Raw genomic sequence first — 15,489 nt, 5'->3', positions numbered from 1 at the left:
GTTTTAATTAAGATTAAAATTATATAATTATACACAGGTAAATTATATATGTGAAACCAACAGTATCTTGGTAAGTTTCACCTTTAAAAGGCTTTCAAAAGCTTTATTTTACCAACTGTAGACAGAAATGCACATTTAAATCAGTCCTCCCCCTTCAAAAAAAAAAAAAAAAGAAAGAGAATCACAACGCTTCCATACTTTTTTCTTTTTCTACTTCCATAACTTTCTTCTTCCATTCATCAAATGTTGGTATATCTTCTGGGTCTTTGGGACTTGTTACAGATGTATGGTCAATTTCCCCTGGTTTTGTATAATCAGAACTCTGAAAAAAAATGCAAAAGAATACACAAAAAACAGTAAGTCATAAAAGAATATACAAATGTTTTTGTGAAATTAAAGTCCAATTTTATATTTGATAGACAGTATTTCAAAAAAATCAAAAATGTAAAAAGAAAAGGTTTGGTTTACTTAAAAGTTGAGTTTCTCTTGAAAAAATTGAAATCTTTTACCAAAGCATCACAAAATATATTCTTCACGTTTGCAATATAAGCTAGGCTGTAAAAAACTTTATAATATACCCTAAGCAAACAATTACTTCTACATAAACCATACAAATTAGTAAGTACTATAGTTGTAATGCATCCACCTTAAAATCTAAGTTAAAATAATATATGCATTAAAGAAAGCTAACTAATTTTAGATATAGCATGTTGTTTCTAAAAATTCCTTAACAGGAATTACCACTTTTATAAAAATTTTAAGGTGGATTTAAAAACAAAGAAACACACAAAAATCTAAAGAAAAACAAAGCTTTTTAAAGAAACTATAGAAAAATCTTCATATAAAAAAGGATTTAACAAGATGAAGAAAGAATAAATCATTAAAAAAAGGCTGATACATTTGGCTGGATTAAAATTTTTAAATTAAACGTATCACAAAACCATAAACTACATGGTACAATAAGCTGGAAGAAGTATTTGCAATATATGCAACCAATAAAGGATTACTACCAATTATAAAAACTACCTACAAATCAATAATGGAGGAGAGGAACAATAAATACAGCAAAGAAAAAATATAAAATAATCGATAATCAAGGAATGCAAATGAAAACCAGAGACAATAAATTATACCAATCTGATGGAGGTTCAAGTGTGGCATGTCTGTTGAACCATAAGACACCTATTAGACTGCTGAAGGGAGTTCTAAATTTAGCAGTACTGAGGGCACGTGGCTGACTCAGTTGGAAGAGCATGTGACCCTTGATCTCGGAGTCATGAGTTAAGAGCCCCACGTTGGATGTAGAGATTACTTAAATAAATAAGTAAACTTAAAAAAAATTTTTAGCAATATTAACTGAAGATGTGCCTACTCTATGAGCCAGTAATTCCACTCCTATATATTAATATCAGTGAAAACATGCGCATGTGACTAAGAAAGTATGCAGGAATGCTTATGGCAGCACTGTTTATAATATCCAGAAATTAGAAACAACCTAAATTAGAAAAAATCTGAAGAACAGATAAATTGTGGTAGTGAAATACAACAGTGAAAACAATTAACAGACAAATCTCAAAAACAATGTTGAGTCATATAATAGTTAAGAATGAGACCATTTTATACTGCTTCAAAATATGCCAACTAATAGTATGTATTGTTTATAATAATACAGTTTTGGAAAAAGTTTAAAAACACATTCTTAAACACACACACACACACACACACACACACACACTGAATTTTAGATACGTGTTCTATCTGAAGGGAAGAAATATAACTGGGGAAAGGCAAAAATTCAATTTGTAATTTTTTTCTGTAAGCTGAATAATGTATGCAAGAATGTTCATTCCATTATTTATTTCTGTATTCCTAAAACAATGCATAACATATTTACAAACAGTTCCTAGAGAAGTGCACAATATTTATTTAGACAGCTTACTCTGCCAAATAGCACAAGTCTCATATAGTACACATGTGCTATATGGTATAGGGCACATTTTCCCTAATACGAATACTCACTATATTAAAGCCAACTTTTAAGGACTGACACTAGTATATTAGAATTACACTAATACACTAGAGTATTAGAATTACACAAATACAAATACCCATAATCTCTTGATTATTTTAGATATTTTCTTTGCTGAATATATTGTTCCTCTCCTCCATTACTGATTTGTAGGTAGTCTTTGTAGTTGACAGTAATCCTTATCGGTTGCATATATTGCAAATACTAAGGAAGAGTTAGCAAATTGGTTCCCATACAACCTCTGTGTTGGAGTGTTTTACAGAACAAACTAACTGACTAATAAAGTATGTGGCTATTAAAAATATATATAGCAGAAAAGTATTACCACTAATTTAATTTAAAAATTAAATAAAAACCTACTTTGAACACAATTTATAAAAATGTACCTAGCTGAGACACTTTTTTCCAGGATATTAATTTATTTAGGAGGTAATTAATACAGTTAAAAATTACAGCCTTTTATCGGTTAAGCGTCCAACTTCGGCTCAGGTCATGATCTCACGGTTTGTGAGTTCAAGCCCCACCTCAGGTTCTGTGCTAACAGCTCAGAGCCTGGAGCCTGCTTCGGATTCTGTGTCTCCCTCTCTGTCTCTTCACCGCTTGCACTCTGTTTCTACCCCTCCCCCGCTCATGCACATGCACGTGCACTCGCTCTCTCTCTTAAAAAGTAAATAAATATTAAAAACAAATTTTTTTTAATAATTCTCATTGAAGAGCCTAAATTTAACACTGTATATGGAGTTAAGCTTATATACTGAAGATACTCGAATTTAACAATCATACCTTCTTCTATATAGCTCTCCAAGAAAATGCTTAAATGAGGGCTTTATATAGCTGGTATCAAACAGCTGATGGTAGCAGAAAACCACTTAATTATAAAATACCAAAGACATTTCACATTTGGAACAACTTCATGTATGAACAATATACTGAAGACCACTTGCTCTCAGAAAGCACAGCTCACTCCTCAGTTCCATATTCCTCATTAACTACATAATCCCTGTTTTTATGGCAAATATGGTTAGCAAATTGCAAGATTAACACAAAATAAAAATACATATAATAAAGTAGGAAATAGTGCAAGTTATATACCTACCTCATTTTTTAAATTATCTGAAGCATTCAATGCAGATTTTGGATCACCACTACCCTGCTCACTTGCTGAAACCTTTGATTCAAATTCTGATTTTGTTATTTTTCCTTTGCCATGTGAAGATGACACATTTTCTATATGCTGGCCAACAAGGCTATTTGAAACCAAAAAGACATATTAAAAAATTTCAGCTGAATAACAAGTTTATGCAATCTAATCTGTTACAACTATCATGTACAAAGTAAACCAAGAAAGGAGCACAAAGGGATTAGCTTTCTCTCAATCATAAAGTGGAATTAAGTACGCACCAAAGTCCATTCAAACATGACACTGCTATTATTACAGAATTATAAAAGGGAAAACAATGGCTCACACCCACCTTTCAGGTGGACTAACAAAGGAAGGCTGGTCAACTGGAGTATTTGCATCAAGAACCTCACCAACATCGCAATCAGTTTCAGACTGCTCAGTTTCACTCGGCTTGGTTATAGGAATAGTACCAGACTTTTCTATTTCACTAAAAATAGAAACAAAAAATACAATCTGGCAATTCAATGAACATAATGTGGCATAAGTTAAAAATGGTATTAGTGATTTTCAAAACATAATCTAAGACAGGAGAATTCTTTACAGTTTGGCAGGCTGTTTTCAAGAGTTCACTTATTTCAAATCACATAAAGTCAACTGCTGACTCTTGATCTGTCAATGCCCTTGGCCTTTAAATAGCTAACTGCTAAGTTTTAAAACAAAATATCATACATTAGTGTTTGGTCTCATAAAAAATAAGATTTTAAAATTATTTATTTTAACTGCATCTTCCTAATGGGTCCTTTCCAGGTTAGTATATTCTACCAATATTAGTTGTTGCCTATAGTATCAAAAAATAATCTATTATCTCTATTAACATTTCAACTGAAGTTCTTAAGACACTTTTAGAATTTCACTTAAAAAACACATACCCTAATATGTTCTGCTACTCACTTCCAATTCACGAAGCAGTCATGTTCAGGATAAAGGGAAAATAAGATGTACTGTCTATATATATAATATTTAGCCTTAAATTCTTTCTGGAATAAGTATTATTAAATACTGTCCATTATTTCTAAGCCTGTCTTCTGTTTATTTCTTCCTTACCTAGGATAAACACCTAAATGAAAACTCTAACATCTTTAAGTAAAACTCCTTCACCCCAGCCCCCTAAGTTCTTGAGAAGAATAAGTGTTTTTAAAAGTACTTATGATAGGGCACTTGGGTGGCTCAGTCTGTTAAGAGTCCGACTTTGGCTCAGGTCATGATCTCGCAGTTTGTGAGTTCAAGCCCCATGTCAGGCTCTGTGCTGACAGCTCAGAACCTGGAGCCTGCTTCAGATTCTTTATCTCCCTCTCTCTCTCTGCCCCTCCCCCACTCCCTCCCTCTCTCTCTCTCTCTCTCAAGAGTAAATAAACAGTAATAAAAATTTGGTGGGGGGGGGAACCTGGGTGGCTCAGTCAGTTGAGCGTCCTACTTTGGCTCAGGTTATAATTTCACTGCTCGTGGATTCGAGCCCCATGATGGGCTCTGTGCTGATAGCTCGCAGCCTAGAGCCTTATTTATATAAATAAACATTTTTAAAAATTTTAATATTTTTAATAAAAAAATAAAAATAAAATTACTTGTAGTTAAAAAAAAAGTAATGATAATATTAACTGACACATATTTTTACTATGTACCAGATACTACCCTATCCAATTTTTAAATATATATTAATTCATTTGATATAGGAAATGATTAATGCAGTATGAAGGGAATTTGTGCTTTGTAGTGTTGCTGTAAGGAGCTAGAAGAGTACATAATCGATTTTCTAAATTAAAGAAACCTTAGATCTACAAATTCTGAGTATTTACGATCAAGTTTGAACAAGGGAGCTATTCGCAAAAAGACAGACCTACCAATGGAATGCTGCAGTAATACTTGATGGAAGTGAATAATCTGACATTTGAATCTTTGATAATTATAAGGAAGATTACTCAAATAAGCAGTTACTTAAACAAGTAGAACCTCACTTTATGGGATATAGATTTCATAGCTAGGATCTACTTCAGTGAGTTTGGAAGCAGAATAAACACTGGTTATATCATAAGACCATTACATTAAAATAAAATTATTATGCAAAACAAGGCATCATAACTTAGGTCTGCTACATAGCCTAAACTTCAAATCTGAATTTCAAGCTGCCTTATGTGATAAAGACATTTTTCCATCATTAATCTAATGAGAGTCTCTTTTTTTCTTTGTAATGACTTACTCAAGCTTTGAGATTGGAGTGATCTCTGAGGTAGATGAGCTGGAAATATTTTCAATGTTTTCACTGCCCACAGTTACACTGGAAGAATCTTCATGTAGATCAACTGGAGGGAGTGTCTCAATCACAGATGGACTTAACTTTTCTGACTCTGCATTCTGTTTAAAAAAAAAAAAGTTACATTAAATGTGGAGGTTAATAAATTATCTCTTTAGCTATACGGGATTTTATAAAATTATGTCTCAAAAGTGACAGTACCAAGAATGTACTTTTATAAAAATCCTTTCTTCTAACATTACCCCCCAAGGAATACATTTCATATTAAAATACAAGCTCTAGGCATTTTTCCTGGCATTTCACAAACTAGGACAAAGAAACCTGTCTTCCTTCTTTCCTATTTTCTATCAGGACCCACATATATTTCCCTCTTACTGTAATTAATGCTAGCAGCAACACAGAAATCATATGTAAATATGAAAAATAGTACAATACATACTTCTTGCCCTACAGCAGTTTAGAAGATAACGTGCATATAAGTAAAATAAGTCATACAGAGAAAGACAGATACCATATGTTTTCACTCTTATGTGGATCCTGAGAAACTTAACAGAAGTCCATGGGGGAGGGGAAGAAGAAGAAAAAAAAAAAAAAAGAGGTTAGAGAGGGAGAGAGCCAAAGCCTAAGAGACTCTTAAAAACTGAGAACAAACTGAAGGTTGATGGGGGATGGAAGGGAAGGGAGGGTGGGTGATGGGTACTGAGGAGGGCACCTTTTGGAATGAGCACTGGGTGTTGTATGGAAACCAATTTGACAATAAATTTCATATTAAAAAAAAAGATAACGTGCATAAATAAAGAACAACACAGAGCATGTACACACAAGTACACAAGTACAATTACAATGCAATACATGATTCTCACTGCTCCTTCAGTGAGCAATGATGCTCTGGGCCATTCACCCCTCCAAAACACAATCTGAAATCTACCTAATACCACTCATATTTGAAACCTCTATCAGCACATTCTCTCCCACAACCAATACTAAATAGAATTAGCCTTTCCCTTTCCTCTATGCCTCCACTATTCTCTTCTATACAGCACCTCAAACACCTCAATTGCCTTATTTATGTCTCTTCTTCTTCAAGTATACTATAAACATCTTGAGTAAGAACTGTGTTCTCTTGATCTTCATGTTCCATAGCACACAGTAGACATTTAATGCTTATTAAGTATCAAGTGAGAGGTACTCAAGCTCAGTTCAAAGAAAACAGAAACTATGGACTATTACAGACTAGAAGAAAGAGGACTGTAAAGAAAAAGAGGACCAATATGGGAGCAGAAAGGAAACAAACGGTATAGAGTCCAAAGAATACAAAATATGATCATTTGGGGAATTATTTACACTGAAATGAAAAATTCACAAAGGAATACAAATAGTTTGTATTTTATGGTGGAGGCCTTGAGAAAAGGAATATTAACATTATCATTTTAATATGTATTCAATGTAAAAAAAAAATCAATGAGATAGTTTATACTTTTTTTTTTTTAATTAAGTCTCCAAAATCCAATATGTATTTATAACAAGTCTCTATTTGGACTGGTTGCATTTCCAGTGCTCAAGAGCCACGTGTAGCTAGTGGCTACTATACTGAACAACACAGGTCTATAAGACGCAGTAAGCACTTCAAAGTATTTGAACATGATTACACCATGATAAAAATTCTAGAGAATGAACAATGGCAGGACTGTTCAGGAATAGTCATATAACCAGAAGGGTAACAGAGAACACTTTCTTACTCTATTGTACAAACATCTTCCAGAATCCAATAAAATGAAACACTATTTGTACTTAGTCCAATTAAGTCATAAAATAACTCTAACTGTATTTTTAAAAAAAAGAATTCTCCCTCATTTTGAGCTGAAGTTTGCTTTTGTTACTACTTGAGATACTTAGTTTTTCCTTAGTCTTTCTTCCTCCAGATCAAATATCCCTAGTTCCTTCAGCTATTCCTGATATTAAATGGGTTCCAGATGCTTCAGCATTCCAGTCAGCTTATATTCTTGTCTAGTTTTTCATATCTTTCATAAAATCTGGCATATAAAATAGAAAATAATATTCATGATGTAATATAAAAGGAAAAGGGAAAACATATTTTAACCTATAATTAATTCATATTCCACACTGAGTGACAAAAGTTTGGTATAAAAACATTCTTTGTTTTATATACAAATACTTCCTTTTAAGTTAGAAAACAATTTCCTGACATCTAAAAATCTAAAGAGACAAAGATACATTACAGTGAGCCAAAATGGAACCTAAAAAGAAATGAGAACTTATTCCCAAACTTTTACTACAAAGAAAATGGTCACATTTATTATTAAATCTGCAATTTTGCATTTTCTCAAAAGCAGTACTCTTAGCAGGTGAACAGTATTAAGGCCAACAGCACAACAGTTCAAAAAGAAAAAATAAAAATTCACAATATGATGACCAAACAGAAGTTTTCTACCTTGCAAAGTAGTTTTAAAAGACACATCATCAAAAATCAAAGCAACATAGCTTACTTGTACATCCACAGCAGAGTCATCTTTCAATTTATGTTCTTCTGGAGGAATAGGTAAGTTTGAACCCACTTTTTCCGATAATTCGGCATTGATAGGTCCCTCTCTTTCATCCTATATCGCAACAAAGAAAAAAGGCTAACTGATAAAATTGTTTCACAAAACAGTCCTAAGCAATATTATATACTTTACAACCACAACACTGTCTTGTATGCACTTGACTGTAATTACTTTTATTTGTTTACACAGTTATTGTCCATCTTCCTGCATCCCCTTCCTTGCCACCACAGTGAAAACGTACACTAAATGAATTCAAGACCCTCATTTGATTTCTTAATAAGCACTTTAGTCCTACCACCCAGCACTATGTATGTGGCAGGATCTCTAATAAGTGAAAGTACATACAGCTCTTTGTGCCATCTCTTTTGACACTTACTTTCAAGTTAGGATTTCAGGTTTAAATATATTTTCTAGCTATACATTTCATAAAAGCAAAGTTCATATTCTTTGTTTATCTAAACAATATATACCAGGTACCTAAACGTTTGCTGAGTTATGTTTCCCCCCTAAATGTTTTGCTTATATTTACTCTCACAACATTTAAGTCTTCAAATTTCTTGTCAGAGATTAGATCGAAGTCTCATAGACTGTGGGTGAAAGTATGAAATTATACTCTTCTTAAAGAGATACTCATCATTTGACATATTCAGCTTAATACAGAAGAATTGAAAATGAGGACTGGTAAATAGTTGTTTTTCATAAATCTTTGACAATTATAACTTCATCTATTAAAAGGCGTATAACATTCTGATATAGCGTTCTCAAACATCACTCCATCACACAAACACAGACACACACTCTCTCACACAGAACAGGATATTTGGACACAGAAGTCCAAGGTATGTTTTTAGTTAACTTCAGCTACTTTACCTCTTATTCCTCTATGAAAAATCATCTCCTTTTTCTTCTACAAAATTTTAGTTCCATTTTTTCCTAATAATTGCTACTAGACTCAGAAAACACACATAAAAAATAATTTTGCCTCAATTTTATTTTTATTTATTACAGAGAGAAATAAGGGAATATTAGCATTATTATTTTAATTTGGGGCGCCTGGGTGGCTTGGTCGGTTAAGCGTCCGACTTCGGCTCAGGTCATGATCTCACGGTCCGGGAGTTCGAGCCCCGTGTCGGGCTCTGTGCTGACAGCTCAGAGCCTAGAGCCTGTTTCAGATTCTGTGTCTCCCTCTCTCTGACCCTCCCCTGTTCATGCTCTGTCTCTCCCTGTCTCAAAAATAAATAAAATGTTAAAAAAAAATTTTTTTTAAGGAAAAATGACTCCCTTTGTCCTCCAGTGGCTCTGTTGAGAGGTCTTTTTGGTTATACCCATGTATGAAAAAGGGCATTCATTACTCTGGATGAGTATGTAATAAGAATTTTTGTTTTTAGTATCTTAAAAGGTTGCTTGGCCCTATAAAAGGTAGTCTTCAGAGAGGAGACTGATCATTCTTGGGTGAATATAGGCTCCAATACAGGAAAATACCGTGGGACTATGGAGCAACAAGTGTGAAATGCCAACTTGGACGGGGAGAATGGACTCTCATTCGTGGGCTCAGATTAAAGTTATCTTTAAGAATCATTAGAAAAATGACTAAACATGAGAATATGAAATAAAACAAGCATGTCTTTAATATCCAATTCACAGGGAACAGTGACTGTGTGGCCAGACACTCTTGTAAATACATCTATCTCCTCCAGAGCTCTCCTCTTACCCCTCTAGTTAACTGGAGGGACTAACAGCATTCAAAATAAAAACATTTACAATTTAAAAAAAAAAATAGAGAGAGATTCAGCAGCAGTCTTCAGAATTTTAAACGCTCCACCACAGAAATATATCCTCGTTAACTCCAAAATTTGCATAATCCACTCTAAATGTCATGCCAACCATCCAGGCATGTAATTATAAATCTGTATTTCCACACACACACGCATACACAAGCACATGTGCATATACATAGCTGAGAAACAATGCAAAAGTTTGTCAATAAAGAAATATTTAATAAATTATGAAATATCTATATGAATGAATAAAAATGTAGCCATCATAAGAATATAACATAAAAAGGAGTCCATGAGATATTACTGGGGCAGAGGGAAAAGTCAATTTGTAGAATATTTATAATGTGACATTTCATGGAAAATAAAAATATTAATCTGTGTGCCATATAATGGCATATAGATAACTACAAAAAAAACTGTCTCAATCTTTTCACAAGAAACAGTAAATTATGGCTCCTTTGGAGAGGAAAATAGAATATAAACATAAATATTTTATAGTTGGTATAAATGACTTCTATACAGTTGATCCTTAAACAATGCAGGGGTTAGGGATACCAAGCCCTAGCACAGTCAAAAATCTCTCTATAACTTTTGATTCCCCAAAACTTAACTTCTCATAGCTTGTTGTTTACCAAAGCTGTACCAATAATATAAGCAGTAAATTAGCACATATTTCGCATATTATACACAGTATACATTTTTACAATGAAGTAAAAGCTAGAGAAGGGGTGCCTGGGTGGCTCATTCGGTTAAGCATCCGACTCTTGATTTTGGCTCAGAGGTCATGATCTCACAGTTTGTGAGTTTGAGCCCCATGTGGGGTTCCACACTGTCATCTCGGAGCCTGCTTGGGATTCTCTCTCTCCCTCTGCCCCTTCCCCACTCACACACAAGCATGCTGAAAGAAAGAAAGAAAGAAAGAAAGAAAGAAAGAAAGAAGGAAGAAAGAAAGAAAAACTTAAAGAAGCTAGAGAAAAGAAAATGTTAAGAAAATCATAAGAGAAAATACATTTACAGTACTGTACCATAAAAAATCTGCATATTAGTATAGACACACACAACTCAAGCCCATGTCATTCAAGGGTCAACTGTGTTTTAAAATATATATATATTGATAGGGGGAAGCCAAATCTAGTCAATACTCACCTTTTATCATTTAAAATGATATAATAATAAATGATTTAAAGATCTGGTCTGGTTTTTTGGACTCTCTATTCACTCCATCAAATTATATAAAAAACTACATAACCACTGACTGCAGACTCTCCCTATAATCCTGATTTCTAAGTTCTTATAATAAAACTGGTGTTTCTTTTGAAACCTTTAACTAATTAGAGCATTAAAAAGTGAGCCACTGGTTTTCAGTTTTCTGAATAGGTATTATTTTCCTCCTTACTCTAGGACTAAGGATGTTAGAACATTCTAAACATAAGCAAAAAGAATAAATATATAAATATTTCAGAGATAGCTTACTTTCATAATTACCTGAGTAACTCTTCAGATTACAGTGAGAATTACAAATCACCAAAAATTATGACATAGTATTTCTGAAATTACTTTTATTCCGAATATTTTGAGGAAGTCTTAGAAAGCTGACACACAAATTACATTGTCAACTTTATTTAAGGTACCTTTTTCTGGAATTGTACATCTTCATTTTCTAGTGCACAATTGTCATCTTGAGAGTAATATGATGAAGCTGAAGAACTCTCTTTACAACATACACGCCAACTGGGAAGCCTGTAAAACATCCACCACCACCAAAAGAAAGAAAGAAGGAAAAGTTGTTAAGCCAACACATTCCCTACCATGGGCTAGAATTTGAGGCAATAAACAAATAGATGGCTCTTACACTAATGCCCTAAAGAACTTAACAATTTAATGAAGACAAATATACATAAGACGAGGGTTTTTATTTAATGCCCTGAAAACAAAAACCATAAACAGTGTGTTATCAGCATCCCAAATTAAGGCATTATGAATTTCATAAAGGTGAAACAGTAAAGCCTTCATAAAAGGAGTGTCTGAAAATTATCACAAAAGGAACAGAAAAAGTTGTCAAAGGGCTAACACCCTCAGAAAGTACCAGATGCCAATAATATTTGAAATTTTACTAAATACTTAAGAAGAGATAACTCTAAGCTACCTAAACTATTTCAAAGCACAGAAGTACAGCTTCCAAAATATTTTTATACAGGAACATGGTAGTGATATCCAAACTTAAGAGAAAGAGCACACACAAGTGAATACTACAGGTTAATACAACTTAGGAAATAGGACACGAAAAGTCTAAATGAAACAATAAAAAAAAATAGTCTTTAAGGACATATCAAAGAAATACCATTGTTATGATCAAGTAGAGTTTAGCTCTGATAGTCAAAAGTGGTCAAAATAATAGAATCCGTTTATTTAGTTTACCATGCAAAAAAATATCAAGGAAAAATATGATTATCTTCATAGTCACTGAAAGACATCTGATAAACTTACACATCCATCAAGATTTTTTTAAATAGGAAAAAGCAGATGTTTACCATGGAAACATATATTCATAATATACAAGCCTGAAAGTCAGTACCAAACTGGCGCCTGCGTGGCTTGGTCGGTTAAGCGTCCGACTTTGGCTCAGGTCATGATCTCACGGTCCGTGAGTTCGAGCCCCGCGTCGGGCTCTGTGCTGACAGCTCAGAGCCTGGAGCCTGTTTCAGATTCTGTGTTTCCCTCTCTCTCTGCCCCTCCCCTGTTCATGCTCTGTCTCTCTCTGTCTCAAAGATAAATAAATGTTAAAAAAATAAAAAATAAAAAATAACCCTATTGAGATCTGAAACAAGACAAGAATGTCCATTATTGCTAGTATTACATAATATGATAAAGGATATAAAAATGGTAAAAGAGACAATAAAATCATCATTAATTGCAGATAATGAGTTTATACAGGTGGAAAATTAAAAAGAACCACCTATTAAAAGATATCTTGGGTATAAAAATTATATTCTTAGGTATAAAATTAAGAATCGGGGGTGCCTGAGTGGCTCAGTAAGTTGAGCATCCAAGTCTTGATTTCAGCTCAGGTAAAGATCCCAGTGTCGTGGGATCTAGCCCTGCATCAGGCTCTGCACTGAGCATGGAGCCTGCTTAAGATTCTCCCTCAGTCCCTCTCCCCTGCTCACGTGCTTACTCTCTCAAATAAATAAAATAAACAAACAAACAAACAAACAGAATCAACTCAACTCTACTAAAACCATCACAACCAGTTACAAGATGAAATAGAAGAAAAATACCCATCTGTAAAGAAACAATACTAAAATATACACTTAGCTACAAATCAAAACCACAATGAGATACCACCACACACCTGTCAGAATGGCTAAAATTAACAACTCAGGAAACAACAGATGTTGGTGATAAGCAGATGCAGAGAAAGGGGAACACTTTTACACTGCTGGTGGGCATGCAAACTGGTGCAGCCACCCTGGAAAACAGTATGGAGGTTCCTCAAAAAATTAAAAATAGAGCTACCCTATGACCCAGCAATTGCACTACTAGGTATTTATCCAAAGGATACAAAAATGCTGATATGAAGGGGTACATGCACCCCAATGTTTACAGCCACACTATCAACAATAGCCAAATTATGGAAAGAGCCCAAATGTCCATTGACTGATGAATGGATTAAAAAGATGTGTGTATACACACACACACACACACACACACACACACACACACACACTGGAATATTACTTGGCAATCAAAAAGAATGAAATCTTGCCATTTGCAACAATGTGGATGGAACTAGAATGTATTATGCTAAGCAAAATAGAGAAAGATAAATATATGATTTCACTCATATGTGGCATTTAAGAAACAAAAGAGATGAACATGGGGAAGGGAAAGAAAAATAAGATAAAAACAGAGAGGGAGGCAAACCATAAGAGACTGTTAAGTACAGAGAACAAACTAAGGGTTTTTGGAGGGGTACTGGGTGGAGGGATGGGCTAAATGGGTGATGGGCACTAAGGAGGGCACTTGGGATGAGCACTGGGTGATATCTGTAAGTGATGAATCACTAAATTCTACTCTTGAAACATTACACTGTATGTTAACTAACTTGGATTTAGTAAATTTAAAAATAAATAAAATAAAATATAAACTTAGCAAGAAATGTTCTATTAAGTAGAACTGCTTCAAATTGCCAATATTTGACAATTCTCTGACATGGAAAAGTCAAATTATATGATTCAAGTTAGTATATACAGAAGATTTGAAAGATATTTAAGAGCTAAAGATGTTTTTAAGGAGACAGGCTGACTCTAAAGTTTATATAAACAGTTAAGAATAGTCAAGAAGATTTTAATTTGAGGAAACTAGATGTCTGTGAAACCACAATGGTTACAACAATATGGTACTGAGATTAGAGGGGGAAAGGGAATCCCCAGGGTGACTGGAAATAGAAATCATAGGATGACAGCTATACACAGAGAACAGAGGGCAATCTGTCTAAATTGGAGGTAATGAGAAACTCTTAGAAGAACCTTCTTTCAGAGGATGAAACTGACAGCATACCTGACAGGTCTTTGAAAATCTTAACTACAGATTTATGTAACTGGCAGACAGTTTGTAATTAAATAGAAACATAAAGGGTGCCTGGATGGCTCAGTCAGTTAAGCATTGATTTTTGCTCAGGTCCTGTGATCTTACAGTTGGTAAGACTGAGCCCTGAGTAGGGCTCTGCGCTGACAGCTCTAAGCCTGCTTGAGATTCTCTCTCCTTCTCTATGCCCCTCCCCCACTTGAGCGCAAACACATGAGCACTCTTTCTCTCTCAAAAATAAACATTTAAAACATAAATTCCTTGAGAACCAATTCCTAACCACTTTAACCTCACCCCACAAAGCCAAAACTTGCAAATATAAGGTGCTTAATAAATATTTAAATGAATGAAAGGTCTGTGGAGAACTGTTTTGTAGCACACACCAGAGGGAAATTCAGTCATTTTTTATTCCTCTCCCATCACCATGTCACCTCACCACTACCACTCCCCAAACTCATCCACCCACCACTTCATCACACACATAAACTCAAAAAAAGAGAGTCTGGAGACTAAGAGGATATTTATCCTTTTTTGTCAGCTTCTCCCTACCAATGTGGCATGGATTTGCCATTCATAAAGAAAGGTATTAACTGTATGATTAAACAAAAATCACATTTGAGTGCCATTTAGGATACCAAGCTTTACACACTTTAGTGAAACAAGAGTATCATACATGCTAGTTATTATGCTTACAGAAAATACTAACATCCAGTCTGAAAGCCTTACTAGTCACAAGTACCAGTAGTTATAAAGTATGTGTGTGTGCATGCTTTTCAAAGAAAAATGACCATCTGACATCTTGAGCAAGAAAAATGTTTAAAGGATTAAAAACAGTAAATCTATAACAAAATCAACCAAAGTAGAATCTACATGGCTGAAAAATCATCTTTTTTTTTTTAATTTTTTTTTAACCTTTATTTATTTTTGAGACAGAGAGAGACTGAGCATGAATGGGGGAGGGTCAGAGAGAGAGGGAGACACAGAATCTGAAACAGGCTCCAGGCTCTGAGCCATCAGCACAGAGCCTGACGCGGGGCTTGAACTCACGAACCACGAGATCATGACCTGAGCCGAAGTCGGACGCTTAACCGACTGAGCCA

At 34.3% G+C, this 15,489-nt stretch overlaps 1 protein-coding gene across 4 annotated transcripts in view; it reads right to left on the bottom strand.

Annotated features, from left to right (window-relative positions):
* Positions 1–15,489, bottom strand: part of SUCO (SUN domain containing ossification factor) — a 91,031-nt gene that overhangs the window by 52,579 nt on the left and 22,963 nt on the right. For all 4 annotated transcript variants that reach the window (XR_007458715.1, XM_049633965.1, XM_049633964.1 and 1 more), the window contains exons 2-7: positions 11,434–11,542; positions 7,968–8,078; positions 5,407–5,561; positions 3,502–3,639; positions 3,126–3,276; positions 199–322 (exon numbers count right to left, since the gene is read on the bottom strand). Coding sequence is in view for 3 of the 4 variants with exons in the window: in XM_049633965.1 (XP_049489922.1) it covers positions 199–322; positions 3,126–3,276; positions 3,502–3,639; positions 5,407–5,561; positions 7,968–8,078; positions 11,434–11,542 (788 nt within the window). In the remaining variant the exon portion in view is untranslated. The remainder of the gene's footprint in view (positions 1–198; positions 323–3,125; positions 3,277–3,501; positions 3,640–5,406; positions 5,562–7,967; positions 8,079–11,433; positions 11,543–15,489) is intronic.

Source organism: Panthera uncia, chromosome F1, assembly GCF_023721935.1.
Source record: "Panthera uncia isolate 11264 chromosome F1, Puncia_PCG_1.0, whole genome shotgun sequence".
NCBI lineage: Eukaryota > Metazoa > Chordata > Mammalia > Carnivora > Felidae > Panthera > Panthera uncia.
Note: the sequence above shows the minus strand (reverse complement) of the source record. Positions and strands in the feature narration are given on the sequence as shown.